Source organism: Ailuropoda melanoleuca, chromosome 10, assembly GCF_002007445.2.
Source record: "Ailuropoda melanoleuca isolate Jingjing chromosome 10, ASM200744v2, whole genome shotgun sequence".
Lineage (NCBI taxonomy): Eukaryota > Metazoa > Chordata > Mammalia > Carnivora > Ursidae > Ailuropoda > Ailuropoda melanoleuca.
Window position 1 is genome coordinate 35731979 of NC_048227.1, and position 15398 is coordinate 35747376.

Consider the following 15398-nt stretch of genomic DNA (forward strand, 5'->3'; position numbering starts at 1 on the left):
TTATAGCACACTTAAACACCTGGGAGTTTTCTCCTGGCTGGTCTAACAGGTTTATGAATTTCTTTTATACCTAATCTGTTAAATGTATGGATTAAGTACTTGCTACATTTGCTAATCAAATCTCTTAATTCTCCTGGTTTTCTCAGTATGTCATCTGAAATTAACATTATGTGCTTTTTCTTCCAGACCATCCTACCATACTTTTTTGAATGTTCAGATAACCCCAGCCTCAGAAAAGTCATAACACAGAGGCCCTTGTGCTAACTTCTGATGTTTTCTGTACTGTAGACACACGCTGATCAAGAAGCTCAGTCAGCTGAGGGACAGCGAGCCTGACCTGGCCCAGCTGCTGGTTGATCAGGTGAGTCTCCTGGGGACGAGCAGAACGGCCGTGCCCGCTGCCTGTTCTGTGAGCCTGCATCGTCTGTTAAAGTGGGACACCTGTTGCCTCTAAAACCCGGTTTTATTTTTTTCTTAAGATTTTGAGAGAAAGCACAAGTCAGGGGAGGAGCAGAGGGAGAAGCACACTCCCCACTGAGCAGGGAGCCTGACATGGGGCTCAGTTAATTCCAGGACCCTGAGATCCTGACTCCAGGCGCCCCTAAAACCCCATTTTGAAATTTCCTCTTTCCTCTGCAGGGCCTTGTCCTCCCACTTATGAGGTTACCTTTGCCTTCCAGATCTATGAGAACGCCATGATCGCCGCCGGGCTCGTTGATGACCCCCGCCCCATGGTGGGCCGCCTGAACCACCTGCTTGTCAAGGCCCTGGAGCGACACTGAAGCGTGAAGACCCCCAGTCTTCGTGCAGGGACTAGGGCTCAAGAGGAGGTGACGAAGAAAGAGGAAGCCTGAGACCAGCCAGGGAGAAAGGACTAGGTGCGTCCAGTGACAACACCCCCTTCAAGCTTTATTAAAAGCAGATGTTAATCTAAACTTGTGCCTGGACTGAGAAGGTAGGGAGAGCGCTGCTGCCACAGCCCCCACACTTGGGAAACCCTCCCCCCAGCGCCTGACTGTGAGCACAGGTAAGCTGTAGAAGGGAGGTCGCCGGTCAGGGCCCCACTTACATCAGGCCCTCTGCAGCATCACCTCCACCGGGTAATGGTCGCTGATGGCCTGGGTCTGTGGGGAAACGCGCAGTAGGGACACAGTATTTCTTGAACCCCCCACCCCTGCAGCGCGTGCTGGCCCCATTGGCTCTCTGAGGTCACTGCAGACAACAGATAGCGGGAAGTCCCAGCCCCCAGTACAGCTGAAGCACGTAAGGGAAGGACACCTACCAGCTGGCTGCTCAGGCCGTAGGCAGCCTGGAAGTCAAAGGGGGTGGCCGAGTCCGGGACGATGGCATGCTGGAGCAGTGTTCCTGCCACCACGATCCTGCCCCACATGAGGAGGTCAGCCTCGTGGCTGGGCCAAGGGACTGGGAGGACCTCCCCCACCCCAGGGCACTAGGGCCCCAGACTGCAGCCCACTGACCACAGCTCAGGAGGCAAACTGACCCAGGCTTTGGGAACCTGGATCTAGGAGTCAAGGCTGCTTCTGGAGGCGACCTCCTACCTGTCATAGGCACAGTGCGTGGCTGTGGACGTGGTGTCTGCAGTGTCAGGAATCAGCCACTGGAAAGCTGGGCTCGTGCGCAGGCGGATGGAGGCCCACTGGGAGGGGGTCACATAGCTGCAGCCTGCGTTGAAGTCGCCCATGAGCATGATGTCCTACAGGAGACAGCAGCCGCTTGGCCTGGGCATACAGCACATGCGCCCAGGGCCCGGGCCGGGGACTCACCTCCAGGTCCCACTTCTGCCGGACATCGAGGTAGACGTCATAAAGCGCATCCATCTCCGCCACCGCATCCAGGGGCGCTGCGTGCAGGGGAACGATGGCGAACTCTTGGACCGCTATGGAGAGGGCAGTCCTACTCAGCCGCGGGGGTGGGGGTAGGGGGCACAAGCCAGTCCCAGGGGGGTGTTTCCCTGAGTGACTTCAACGTCAGACCAAGCACGAGGGGTGACTAGGGCTTTGAAGGGGCACGTACCAGTGAGCGGGGAGTGGAACCAGACGATGGCGGGCTCACGATTGAAGGTGTCGTTCCCACAGGGCTCGCAGCCGTCGTCATACTGGTAGCTGTCCCGCACGGACACCTGGTCGGGTCTGGGGAAGGTCAGGCGGTTAGCCTGGGACCAGGGGCACCGCCCACAGCCTGGCTGAGGTGGACGGCGCACACCGGGCCAGACCTCGCTCTCAGCCCGTGCTGTGTGGCCTCCAGTTCCTCCCCGTAGGACGGACTGCTGCCCTTGAGGCCACCCTCAGCCTTCCGGTAGCGCCCCCAAGTGGCCCCCATCTCTCGGCGCCGGGGCTTTACCTGAATAAGAAGAGGTAGCGTTCCTTGTAGCTGTTTCGGCCCAGCGGCTCGCTGACCACATAATGATAGGTGTCGGGGTCATCCCTGGATCAAGGAGACAAACGTGCCCGTCAGGGGGCCCCCAGGGAACCCTTCTGCCTACAGCAAGGGCTCCTGTCTCCATCAGGCAGCGGTACCATGCCCTGGGGGGAGGGTCACCGTGCTGTGCCTCCCCAGGCCCCCCACCATCACCCACTGATTGAGTATGTCCAGCAGCCTCCCCACGGCCGTCAGGTGGCTGTCTCTGACCTCCTGGACAACGGCGATGTCGTAGCGACTCAGGATCTGTGGACAAGGCCACAGTGGTGCTAAGCAGGGCAGTATGGCCCGATTGCTGCAGGTCCCCACAGGCTGAGCTGCTCCCTGGGGCACCTGCATGTCATGGTTTGGCCTGATGCTCCTGCCTGCAACTCTGCTGCCGGCCATGGGTGGCACAGCACGCGGGAGCTCCTCCCTGTCACCAGAGGCTCTCAACACTCCCCTCTGTGGCTGCCCTCAGGACTGACTGCTGGCCCAGTGTTCCCAGGACCTATTAGACTGCCATCCCCACAGCTACCGCCCGGGGTCCCCGGGGCCAGGCCAGCCTGGACTGACCTGCACGATGTAGTGGGAGAGCGTGGTATTGGACATCTTCGTCTCCCCAAAAGTCCTGATGTTGAAGGCTGCGATTTTCAGGGACAGGGCCACATGCAGCAGCCCGGCCAGGGCAAGCAGTGCCCCCATCAGCCTGGCGCGCCTCATTCTGGAACAGGAGAAATGTTTACGTGTGAGTGTGGAACTAGGACAGTGCCTCATCCTCCCCTAAGTCCGACCACATGGGGCTGGTGGAGCCCAAGGCTGAGTAAATCCTGTTTCTGTGGGCGGTGCTGAGCAGGCCAGGGTGAGACTCAGAACCCTCTCCCCAGTGTCCGGAGAGCCAGACAGCTAAGTGAAGGACCCTGGGGTCTTCTCACTCCTCCACCCTCCAGAAAACAAGTCCCTGTAAGAGTCGCCAGCCTGAGGCGGCGCCTGGCCCTCTGCTGGGGGGACACCGGCTCCCTGCCTGCCCTGTCCAGGCACCCACCCAGCCAGGACTGGCAAGGGCTCTTCCCAGGGCGGCCAGTCACCTGGAGGGACCCTGACGGGCCTCTGGGCCTGGCACCCACTTTCCATGGGCCCTGTGTCACACTGCCCTTGCGGCACCATACACTCACCGGAAGGTCAGCTTCTACAAGGATGATGGGAATTCTTAGAAGAATCAGGAATTGATATTCTCCGTTCTGTGTCCACGCTCTCCTGTCCCTGCTTTAAGAAAAAATAATTTACAAAGGGGAGTGAATTTAAAAATGCGGGTGAGAGACCCATCCAGAGCGGCAGCTGAGTCCCAGCACAGGGAATGTCCGTTTCCCCCTGGGGTTTTAAAGGTTTAGGCAGCCGTGACCTTTCCCAGGGCATCACCTGGGGGATGGAGAACAATGGTGCTGCCTGTGTGGCTTTCCCACGCACGTGGATGGCTGGCGTGCGCCTATTTCAACAGGCACGGGTTCTTGCTGCTATAAAAAGAGCACCTGATAACATTTGCTCTTGGTTTTAAAAAGTCTAATGGAAGGGCCAAGGTGCTCGTGTCCTTCACACATGCTGCTCTCCCAGGGATGGGGAGGGAGCAGGTGTGAACAGGTGGGCGGGCCCGGCTGTGTTCCAGTCTGGGGACGACCTTGGAGCCACAGGTCAAAGCCTGCCATCCCCTCTGAGGCCCAACCACGGCTTCCTCACGGGTCCGCAGTGCGGGCTGCAGGCCACTGAACTGGAAGTAAGGCTTTCCCTGCGGAGCACGCGCTGTGGGCCCCAGGAAGCGGTGGGACGCGGGCCACCTCGGTTGCCAGCAAGGCAGCAGCAAGGTTGCCAGCAAGGGTGAAGAGCCATGTGCTCCAGGTGGAGGTGACCCAGGTGACTGGGACACAGGACACCATCAAGCAGCTGGAGGCTCTCGGCAGGGCCTCACGCCAGTCATTTCTATTTTGGAATCCTTTACTGTCCCATTTCTAATCATCTTCTGTGTCTGCCGAAACAAGTCACTAAAAAGCTGGTGACTTAAATTGACAGAAATGTACTAACAGCCGTAGAGGCCAGAGACCAAAATCCATTTCACGGCATCGAAATCAAAGTGTCGCGGGGGCTGCACTCCCGCAGCGACACAAGGGGAGGTCCCGTGCATCTCCAGCTCCTGGGGGCTCCAAGTCACCCCACTCTGTTCTCGTTGGCACGCTGCACTGTCAGTTCTCTCTGCCCCTCTCACAAGCTGCATGGGATGGGATTTAAGCACCCTCCCAGACCCTCAGAACTTTCTCTCCATCTCAAGAGCCTTGAATTGATCGCAGCTGCAAAGTCGTCTTTCTGCCATCTAACATTCACAGATTCCAGGTATCAGGACAGGGATCTCCCCATCGGGGAGGGGCTGTGGTCTCCAAGGACAGCCCTGTGAGTGAGAGGGCCGCCAGGGTCACCCTGGTAAGGACGGGGTGCAGGGCTGGAGGACAGGGAGCAGGAGTGGCCCCAAGGCAACGGTCAGGGAGGTGCAGATCAGATCTGAGGGGGACAGAGCAGGAGGTGGCAGAGGTGATGAAAAACCAGTCAGAAGGTAAAGCAACAAGACCAGGAGCCCAAGATAATGAAAACCTGCTAACAGACGGCTGTGGCTGTTACCCTAGTCAGTCCACGTGTCCCTCCGGTGCAGACAGGTGGCCTGGCCCCCAAACTGCCACGCCCATCACAACCTGACCAAGATTTGCTTGCTGCCTCTCCGGTTTTCAATCCCTAAGTTTTTAAACACATCAAGGGGCGCCTGGGTGGCACAGCGGTTAAGCGTCTGCCTTCGGCTCAGGGCGTGATCCCGGCGTTATGGGTTCGAGCCCCACATCAGGCTCCTCTGCTATGAGCCTGCTTCTTCCTCTCCCACTCCCCCTGCTTGTGTTCCCTCTCTCGCTAGCTGTCTCTATCTCTGTCAAATAAATAAAATCTTTAAAAAAAATAAAAAATAAATAAAAAATAAACACATCAAAATGCAGATCCCGGCCGGTGCACAAGACTGTGGGTGTGTTCAGCACAGGTGCCTAGAGCCCGTCCCTCCATGTGCTCGTTTCCTACACCCCGCCTGCCGGACCCTTCTAGGGAAGCCTGGGAGCAAACGGCAGACGGAGGCTGCAGCCCCGCTTCTGACCGAACATGGGATGCTGCCCACAGGCGGCACAGGGGGCACGCCCACCACGGCTGCCTGGTCCCTCCGGGCAGCTGTTAGCACGCCCCTCTGGGCAAAATGCTGTCCCTTGTGCCCTGCAGAGCTCCCAGGCACAGTCTCTGCCCTCCCAGGTCCTGACTGCGGGCCCCACTCGAACCAAGACCAAGGCCCAGTGCACGGCTGTCGTGTCGGCTGCCCTCAGAGTTGGGCCTGCGGGAGAAGCAACACAGCCCACAAAGAGCTTTGACCGGGAGTCGGTGGTCTGGGGCCCGCACCAGGCTCACCCGCTGCATCTTCACCCCCCCCCTTTTAAAGATTTATCCATTTGAGAGAGCGCACGCGCACAAGCGGGGGAGGGAGAAGAAGGCTCCCCGCTGAGCAGGGAGCCCCGTGCAGAACTCGATCTCATGTGACCTGAGCCGAAAGCAGACACTTAACTGACTGAGCCGCCCAGGAGCCCCGCATCTTCACTCATTTTGAGCTCACTGTCTCCATCTATAAAATGGGGGTAAATCGGTCACTACTCACCTCTTGGGTTTAAGTATCAACGGACAACGTTCCATGGAAGACACATCTCACATCTCCTTAAGAATAATAACCCTCTCAAATGCTCTATTTCTGTCACTCTTACCTTTTCCTCACGGACTTTTCCACTTGTAACATCAGCTCTTGTTATGTAACAAGCCATCCGCAAACTCCATGTACAACACACGCTTTTCCTCATGCTCACAGGCCTGCAGTTACCCAAGGCAAGCTCTTGTAAATGGTGGAAGGTGGAAACTTCCACAGGAGCAAATACACAATGCCTCCCAGGCCCCAGTTCATCATTAGCGGGTTGCCACCTCTGATGGTCTTTTGGCCTCTGCCATAGCCAAGCTCAACACCACCTGTGGGGAGTTGGGGGTACTCTCCTCCCACACCCAGCCCCACCACGGAGACCCAGAATAGATGACAGGGAAAGGTAGGAAGCCTCGTGCTTCTGGCATCTGTCAGCCTTGACAGTCTTGACACTAGGGAAATGAGCGCTGACAGCAGACCACCTTCTCTGATCAGGCTGAGCTATTTTTACATCAACCCTGAAAGATGGACACCCTCTTTGGTTAAACTAAACCTACAGCAGAGACAGGAAGGGGAAACTGCATATCACAACGGTTTACTGAAATCGAAGGATAAGGAAAAAATAAGCTCTAAGGTTGGCAACAGACGGCGCCAAGGAACGCCTCTGTGCAGTGTGTTGGGCTTCATGTTACAGTAAACGCCACAAGACCCCGTGCCCTGTTCCAGAACACTCTGGGGGTGGGGGTGACTGCACACCAACGTGCAGCCGTGGGGCGAGGATGGCCACAGAAATGGGAAGGACACACAGCTGTGGTCACCACAGGGCGCGTGAAGCCCATCTGGCCACACAGTGACCCTGCAGGCACCGCAGGACACGCGTAGCTTCTGAGGGGAACAGCGATACTCAACGTGGCTGGACACTGTTTAAGGTGCTCACAGTTTCAACATTTTCTCTTGCTTCGTTCCTTTCCATGGCTGCAGGTCTCTGCGCGGCTAGGTTTCTGGCAGTTACTGAAAATGTTACCACTGTGTGAAAATCCGTGTGCAACAGGCACCAACAACAGCAGCGTCCACTCTGCTTCCAAGACTGTAAAAGTGCCCAGCAGGCACGCACGTTCCGTTCCTAAGTAATTGTGGGGACTTACTGAAAATATTTTTTCTTCAAATTCATATGTACAGATCTTCCTGGATTTACAATAAGGGTTATATCTTGATAACCACTGTAACCACCCTGATAACCACAACTTTCCACTGTAAGTGGAAAGTATTGTCGAAATGCACTTGATACACGTACCAGACACCATAGCTTAGGCTCGCCTACCTTCAACGTGCTCAGAACACGGACATTGGCCTACAGTTGGGCTAAATCCTCCAACACAAAGCGCATTTTATAATAAAGAGTTTAATATCTCATCTAATTAGCTGAATACTGTACTGACAGTGAAAAACAGAATGGCTGCCAAGGCTATCGACTGTTACCTTCATGACCGTGTGGCCGACCAGGCGCTGGGGCTCCTGCCACTGCCCAGTGTCTCGAGAGAGGCTCCTACCACAGATCACTGGCCCAGGAAAAGATCCACATTCAAAATTTGAAATATGGGTTCTAATGAATGCATAGTGCTTTTACACACTGTAAAGTCAAAACTAAGACGAACCACTGTAAGTGAGGGATTGCTGATTACTCTTCCAAATGTCTCCAAGTTGCTAGGATATAAATAAATTGTTTAGACTTACCTATTTAATTAATGGAACTGTGAGGTACTTTTGGCCTAGGTGGTCCCTTAGAATAATTACGGAACCTTACGTAGGGGTGCTCTGAACTGGGAACGTTTGGGCAGCTCTGGGTCTAATCCAGACATAATGAATATCCCTGAGTTACTGTATCTACAGGTTCCTGTACTGAATATACCCTCTCTTCTGGCCATTACCATTTACAACAGACTGAACAGCTGTCTTCTCACAAACTCAATTCTATAAACTGCTAATGAGAACGATTGCAATCTCAACTGTGTTTATTGCTTGCGTGCATACTGATGTAGAACAGTGCTCAGTCACCTCTGGGAGATGGTAGGGAGTCGGGTTGTTACTCTGCAAAGTGGCCAACAGTCAAAAATCAAGAAACTTCCCTGCCTTTCCTATGTAAACGGTACCACCGAGTTGCCCAGTGGTTAGTGAGGGGAGTTTGTATGGGCGTCGTTCCCGCTAAGCACGGAAGGACTGCAGAATTTGAGACTCAGCAGTTTGCAGCCTGATGCAGGCCCTGACCGTCACAGTCACTAAGTCACGGAAGACGACCAACAGAGGACACAGCAGCACTGAGGAAGCAGCTTGCCAAAACCACCACAAACGTATGCACCCTCTAGACCTCAGGACCGACTTACGAGGGACAGAGGCATATCAGTCATCAGCACCATGGAGACACAGCATAATCCAGACTGTGGGACTAGAGGACAAAGGATGGTCTCATCAATAAATTTTAAGAAAACGAGGAGAGAGGAGGAACTTACAGATTAAAATGAAATAGATCTATTACTAATGCAATATGGATCTGGTTAAACAATGAATCTCAATTGTTTAAATGAACATTTCCTTGGGGCTGCTCGGTGGCTCAGTTGATTAAGTGTCTGACTCTTGGTATCAGCTCAGGTCTTGATCTAAAGGTTGTGAGATCAAGCCCCACACTGGATTCCACGCCGGGTGTGGAGCCTACTTAAAGAAATAACTAACTAGGGGCGCCTGGGTGGCACAGTCGTAAAGCGTCTGCCTTCGGCTCAGGGCGTGATCCCAGCGTTCTGGGATCGAGCCCCACATCAGGCTCCTCCACTAGGAGCCTGCTTCTTCCTCTCCCACTCCCCCTGCTTGTGTTCCCTCTCTCGCTGGCTGTCTCTATCTCCATCAAATAAATAAATAAATCTTTAAAAAAAATCACTTAAGAGGCCATCGGGAACATTAGAACACTGGTCTGGTAACTGAGGAAATTTCAAGCGCACGTGGGCTTAATGCTCTTTGCTCTAGTGTACCTCACACAGACCGAAGGTCTGGGGCAGCCCCGCCTCAGGCAAGTCAGCACCGGTTTGCCCGCAGCACTGCTCACTCCCCGCGTCTGCGTCACATCTGGGTAATTCTCACAGTAGTCCAGACTTTTTCATTATTACTGTATTTATTATGGTGATCTGTGATGGTTGATCTTTGATGTTACTACTGTAATTCTGGGGTGCCACAAACTGCACCCATGTTAAGATAGCAAACTTAAAAGTGTTGTGCATATTCTGTCTGCTCCCCTGACTGGCCATTCCCCCATCTCTTCCCCTCTCCTCGGGCTTCCCTACTCCCTGACACACAACAGTATTGAAATCAAGCCAGTTACTAACTGTACAGTGGTCTTTAGAAAGTGAAAGGAAGACTGAGTCACACATCTCTCACTTTAAATCAAAAGCCAGAAATGATTGAGCTTAGTGAGGAAGGCATATCAAAAGCCGACAGACCAAAAGCGAGGCCTCTTGTACCAGTCAGCCACGCAGTAAATGCAAAGGAAAAGTTCTTGAAGGAAATTAAAAGTGCTACTCAAATGAACACACAGAAATGAGAGCACAGCGGCCTCACTGCTGACACAGAGAAGCTTTAATGGTCTGGATGGAAGATCGAACCAGACACAACACGCCTTAAATGAAAGCCTGATCCAGAGCCAGGTCCTCTCTTCAAATCTGTGAAGGCCGAGGGGGGTAAGGAAGCTGCAGAAGGAAAGTACGAAGCAAGAAGAGGTGATTCGTGAGGTTTAAGGGAAGAAGCCATAACGCAGAAGTGCACGATGAAGCCGTGAGTACTGACACAGCGGCTGCAGAAAGTGACGCAAAACATCGAGGAGATCATTCGTGAAGGTGGCCACAGTGACCAACGGATTTCCAACCCAGACAAAGAGCCTTACAACGGAAGAAGATGCCATCCAGCACAGTCACAGCTAGAAGGGAGAAGTCAGCGCCCGGCTGCAAAGGGCAGGCCGACTCTCGTTAGGAGCTAATTGAACAGCTGGTCACTTGAAGTTGAAGCCACGTTTATTGACCATTCCGAAGATCCTACATCTACTCTGCCCGTGCTCTCGGAGTGGGACAGCAAAGCCTGGATGACAGCGCATCTGTTTACCACATGATCTACTGAACAGTAAGCCCCCCGTTGAGACCTACTGCGCAGAAGATGATTCCTTTCAAAATGCTCATGGACAACACACCTGGTCACCCAAGAGCTCTGATGGCGACGGACCATGAGATTCATGTTTTCACACCCACTGACACAACACCCACTCTGAGCTCACAGAGCAAGGAGTAATTTCGACTTTCAAATCTTATTATTGAGAAGTACATTTTGTGAGGCTATAACTGCCTTAGACAGTGATCCCCTGATGGATCTGGGCAAAGTCAATTGAAATCCTTCCGGAAAGAATTCACCATGAACATCTGTGATTCATGGGAAGAGATCAAATATCAACGTTATAAGAAATTTGGAAGAAGTTGATTCCAACCCTCATGGATGACTTCGAGGAGCTCAAGCCTGCCGTGGAGGAAGTCACTGAGATGTGGGGGAAACAAGAGAACTAGAGTCAGAAGTGGAGCCTGGGGTGCCTGGCTGGCTCAGGCGGAGGAGTGAGCGACTCCTGAACTCGGGGTTGTGAGTTCGAGCCCTACGCTGGGCTCGAGAGATTACTTAAATAAATAAATATTTAAAAAAAGAAGAAATGGAGCCTGAAGATGGGGCTGAATCGCTGCGATCTCATAATAAAATTTAAACAGACGAGGAGCTGCTTCACATAGATGAGCAAAGAAAGTGCTTCACTGAAGACAATCTCTCATGGGAAAGAAGCTCTGAAGACTGCTGAAATGACAACAAAATATTTAGAGTATTTTGTAAACTTAGCTGATAAAGTAGCAGCAGGGTTTCAGAGGACTGATTCCAATTCTGATCAGGACTTTCTAACCATGGGTAAAATGCTATCAAACAGCATCACCGGCTACAAAGAAATCGTTCATGAAAGGAAGAGTCGATCGCGGTGGCAAACTCCACTGTTGTCTTATTTTAAGAAACGGCCATAGTCACCTCCACCTTCAGCAGCCACCACCCTGATCAGTCAGCAGCCACCAACATGAGGCAAGACCCTCCTCCAGCAAAAAGATTATGACTTCTGGAAAGCTCAGATGATGGTTAGCATTTTTTAGCAATAAAGTAATTTTTAAAGTTTGTACATTGTTTTTTAGACATAATGGCAATGCACATTTTAATAGACTACAGGATACTTTATAAACATAACTTTTATATTCACTAGGAAACCAAAAAATGCATGTGGCTCACTGCACTGTGACAGTCACGTTAATGACGGCGTCCGCAACCGAAGCCGCAGTCTCGCCAGGGTGGGCCGCTACTAAACATTCAGGTGTGATCATGCCATTGTGGATGTGCTTTCAATGATCCTTGGATTTCAGGGTTTTTGTTTTTTTTTTTCGGTGCAAAAAGCTGTTTTTATTAAAGCAAAGGGACAGGACTCATGGGCAGAAAGAGCTGCTGATCGTTGGATTTTAGAGTCACACTGAAATATTTAAGGGAGGAATGATATGCTATCTGGGATTTGCTTCAAAATGTGGCCCTGAAGCTGGGTGGTGGGCATGTGAAGGTTCAGCATACTAGTCCCTACTTTTGAATATGTTGAAATTTTCTGTAATTTAAAAAAATTCTATAGATCAAAACATTTGTAAGCCATAACTGAATCTAAGGCATCATCCAAAAATGAAATAGTAAGAAGTTGGGGGTGCCTGGCTGGCTCAGTCAGAAGAACATGTGACTCTTGATCTCAGGGTCATGAGTTTGAGCCCCACATTAGGTGGAGAGATTACTTAGAACACACACACACACACACACACACACACTTAAATTTTAAAAATGAATAAGAAGTTAATATTAAAAAAGAACTCACTCAAAATACTTTACGTGCCGGGTCTGCCTGTTAGGAAGTGCCTCTGGTCACCGTGAGGAGCAGGGCTGGGCTCGGGCGGAGGGAAGCCAAGCAGGCTGCTTCCAGGAGAAGGGACAAGGGTGGCCGACACGGAGAGAGCGCTGTGGCCTTAGGACAGGACTTGGTGGCATGCTGGATGTGGAGCGTGAGGAAGGAGGATTTCAAGCAGTCAGAAGCTGTGGGTTGGGAGACGGTGACCAGCTGTCAGGTCCTGCAAGTCCGGCAGCCCTGAGAGGGACGGTGGCTTTCCGCCTGTCCAGGAAACACTCCTGACTCTCCTCGGAGATGGGGCTTTGTCCCCCATCCTGGCTGCGGCCGGGACACCCCCACTGACATCCAGTGGGCTTGACAAACTTGCTATGGAGGAACCAGACGGCAGACTGCGTCCCTGGATGCCCCCGCCCGCCTCCACTGAGATGCTCAGATACGTCAGACTCACCTGGCTCCCCGCTTTCCCTCAGCGCCACCCCAAATGCACTCGCTCTGGCCCTGCAGCCACCACGCCAGTCCTCCCCGAACACATGCAAAGCCCACCGGCGGTCTCCCTACTTCTAGAAATCCCCCCAGGATCCGAGTCTCCGCACAGCACCCGGCACATCTTGTGAATGAGCCGTCAGCCCGTGTTCCTCCCCTGCTCACAACCCGCCATCAGTCTCTCCTAGTCCTCGAGATGACGGTAGCTCCTGGCCTCTGCTCCGCTGCACAGCTGGCTGCCCTGTCATTCTGGTTTCAGCTCACACATCACCCCTGCGGGAGGTCATCCTCTCCGCAACGATCCTTACCACCAATGTAGTCCCAATAGCATCTTTTTCGCGACTTTTAGCCCTTGTTTTCCTTGTTCTTTAACGTGTTTGCTCTTCCTTGTTTACACTCGATTAAGGCCAGCCTCTAGACCGGAACACACACCCCACGAGAGCAGGGACCTCGTCCAACCTGCCCACCAAACTAAACCAGTCCCTGAACACAGAAGGCCCTCCACTGACAAATGCGTAACACAGTGGGGCTACGTGCTCACCTGCTGCTCCCCACCTCCCTCAGCACCCTCCTGGCTAAAAGAACATCTGTTCCTCATAGACCCTCCAGAAACCCAGCATGGCCTCCTGTCTGGAAGCACAGGGTACACTGTGGGGCATGCAAGTGGCCTCTGGGCACTTGGTTCGAGCTGACCAGAACCTCCCAGGAGTCACAGCGTCATGGCCCTACAGGCCTGCCTCCCCTCAGCCAGACTCAACCTGTATTCCTTCTCTCCCCTTGGGAAGGGTGTTCACTGTCCCACAGAGCATTTTAGAAGACAAGGGGCTTCCACCCTTTCCTTCAGAGAAAAGTCTGACGTCTTTGCCATGACATTGCTTGAATCCATGTCAAACAACCTGTGTAGGTCAGCATGCTGGCCTTGGCCCATGACCCTGCCTTACCTCACCATCTCTCATGAATTTATTTCTGTTCATTATAAACAAACCATTAACCCAGGGTGGAAAACTTCTCAGAACACCACAAAACACTGCTACGATCCAAACACTGTCTGCCATACTCCGCAGCAGCCCCGGCCCCCATGTCCTCACCCCTGCCTGTGCCTGTGCCCATCCCATCAGTGGAACAGGTGGCACTCAGGACCTGCGATGTGAGGCCTGAAGAGTGTGTGAGGGCCCCTTGCAAACCAGATGGGCCTCCGTTTCCCCAATCCATGAGTCCTCAATGCTACCTTTTTGCACTCCACATTCAAAGGAGAAGCAAACAAAAAGACAACCGTGGAAAAAGGCAGTTTCTAAGGTTTATGTTGCAAGGTTAGCAGATGTTTAGCCCAAGACCATAAATACAAACACACTTGTGTTCCTGATGATGAATCTGAGGCCCCCAAAGATTTCACTAGCACCACCAAGCTCTACTGACAGGACTCCCAACATGCCAGGACTATCTGAACAAAGCTGCACTGAAACATGTTCTCCAAGTTCCGAACACCTTCCAGTCTCTCCAAGCACAAAGAACCCTCTTCGGCAGGACCCCCCCTGCCCAAGGTTGGCAGTCTACAGAAGAGACAAGCACGGCCCTGGGGGCCCGGGACAAGGACGCTCACAGGATAGTGTGGGCTGGTCGTGGTGGTGTTTACAGGGTATTTTCTACCGATCTATCTTCCAGTTCACTAATCCTTTCTTCAGCTGCCTCTAACCTACTGTTATAGCCACTTACTGAAGTTTAAATTTGTCATACTTTCCTGTTTCAGATTTTTCATTGAATTTTTAATGAATTCTATGTGAAGTTCTGCATCTTATCTCTTTGTTTTAATACGTTAATTAGCTAAAGTCCATGTCTGACAACTCCAGTACCATAGTCTCTGGTGGGTCTATCACCCTGCCCAGTCCTGTTTGTCAGGGTACCTGGTAAACTGACACAGTGTCAGGCACGGTGTGTGGACAGGATGTGGGTTGAAAACTCAGCAAGCTGCTCTGGCTAGCATAGGCTGCATGGACATCTCGGAGCTATATGTGACCTGTGCAGAGGTATGCCAACCAATGAGCAACAGCCAGAAGGAACACAGGCCACGTCCCTCTGCCCGACCAAGAGTCTCTGGGGCTGAAGACCTCTGTGTCCTTGTCTGAACCCTCTGGTATCTCTCCTTACCAGCCCAGTCCTACAACGAAGATGGCGGCAGGACACAGCAATTCTATATCCTAGAAGCTCATTCCATAGCTTCTCAGAAGACAGGATCATGTGTCTTCAGCTGAGGTTTACCACCTCGCTCCTGGAGGAGCCTTGGGACTTGCAGACTGCCAGCTCCAGGCCTGCTTCCTCTCTGGGGACTCTGCCCTCTAGGCCAGATGGGCAGTGCTGGTTTTTTTAATAAGAAGTGCAAGTAACTGCTGTGCTTTCTACCTAGGACTGGCCACGGGGCTTAGCTATAAACACTAGTCTGTTACACGTAACAGTTTCAACCATGTTTCTGAAATGGACTCCTGCCTCAGGGCCTTTGCACTGTCCCTCTACCTGAGCATTCTGCCTCCAGATGGCCACATAGCTTGCCCCTCCTTCACTCAAGGCTCGTCCCAGATGTCACCTTACCATAGCATCCTGCTTAACACATCTTGTCCCTCTATCCTTATTTTTGTCTTACCACCAATCACATCTAACAATGTACATTCTGTCTCATGGGATGCAGTCCAGTAACAGCTAGGGCTTATGTAACAGCACCTAAACAAGCCCTGACCCACAGCGGGTGCTCACCAACTACTT

At 52.5% G+C, this 15398-nt stretch overlaps 2 protein-coding genes across 5 annotated transcripts in view; one reads left to right on the plus strand and one right to left on the minus strand.

Annotated features, from left to right (window-relative positions):
* Positions 1-935, plus strand: part of TRAP1 (TNF receptor associated protein 1) — a 47792-nt gene extending 46857 nt beyond the window's left edge. For both annotated transcript variants that reach the window (XM_034670480.1, XM_034670481.1), the window contains 2 exons: positions 289-361; positions 681-935. In XM_034670480.1, coding sequence (XP_034526371.1) covers positions 289-361; positions 681-782 — 175 coding nt within the window. In that variant the 3' untranslated portion in view covers positions 783-935. The remainder of the gene's footprint in view (positions 1-288; positions 362-680) is intronic.
* The window catches only part of DNASE1 (deoxyribonuclease 1), a 45115-nt gene continuing 30578 nt past the window's right edge, over positions 862-15398 (minus strand). The window contains exons 3-11 of one of the 3 annotated variants that reach the window (XM_034670495.1): positions 3594-3684; positions 2995-3142; positions 2597-2685; positions 2362-2445; positions 2035-2150; positions 1785-1897; positions 1560-1714; positions 1283-1379; positions 862-1124 (exon numbers count right to left, since the gene is read on the minus strand). In XM_034670495.1, the coding sequence (XP_034526386.1) occupies positions 1071-1124; positions 1283-1379; positions 1560-1714; positions 1785-1897; positions 2035-2150; positions 2362-2445; positions 2597-2685; positions 2995-3141 (855 nt within the window). In that variant the 5' untranslated portion in view covers position 3142; positions 3594-3684 and the 3' untranslated portion in view covers positions 862-1070. Of the gene's footprint in view, positions 1125-1282; positions 1380-1559; positions 1715-1784; positions 1898-2034; positions 2151-2361; positions 2446-2596; positions 2686-2994; positions 3143-3593; positions 3750-15398 lie in introns of those variants that run through there. The other 2 variants (XM_034670496.1, XM_034670494.1) reach the window with 2 other exon arrangements.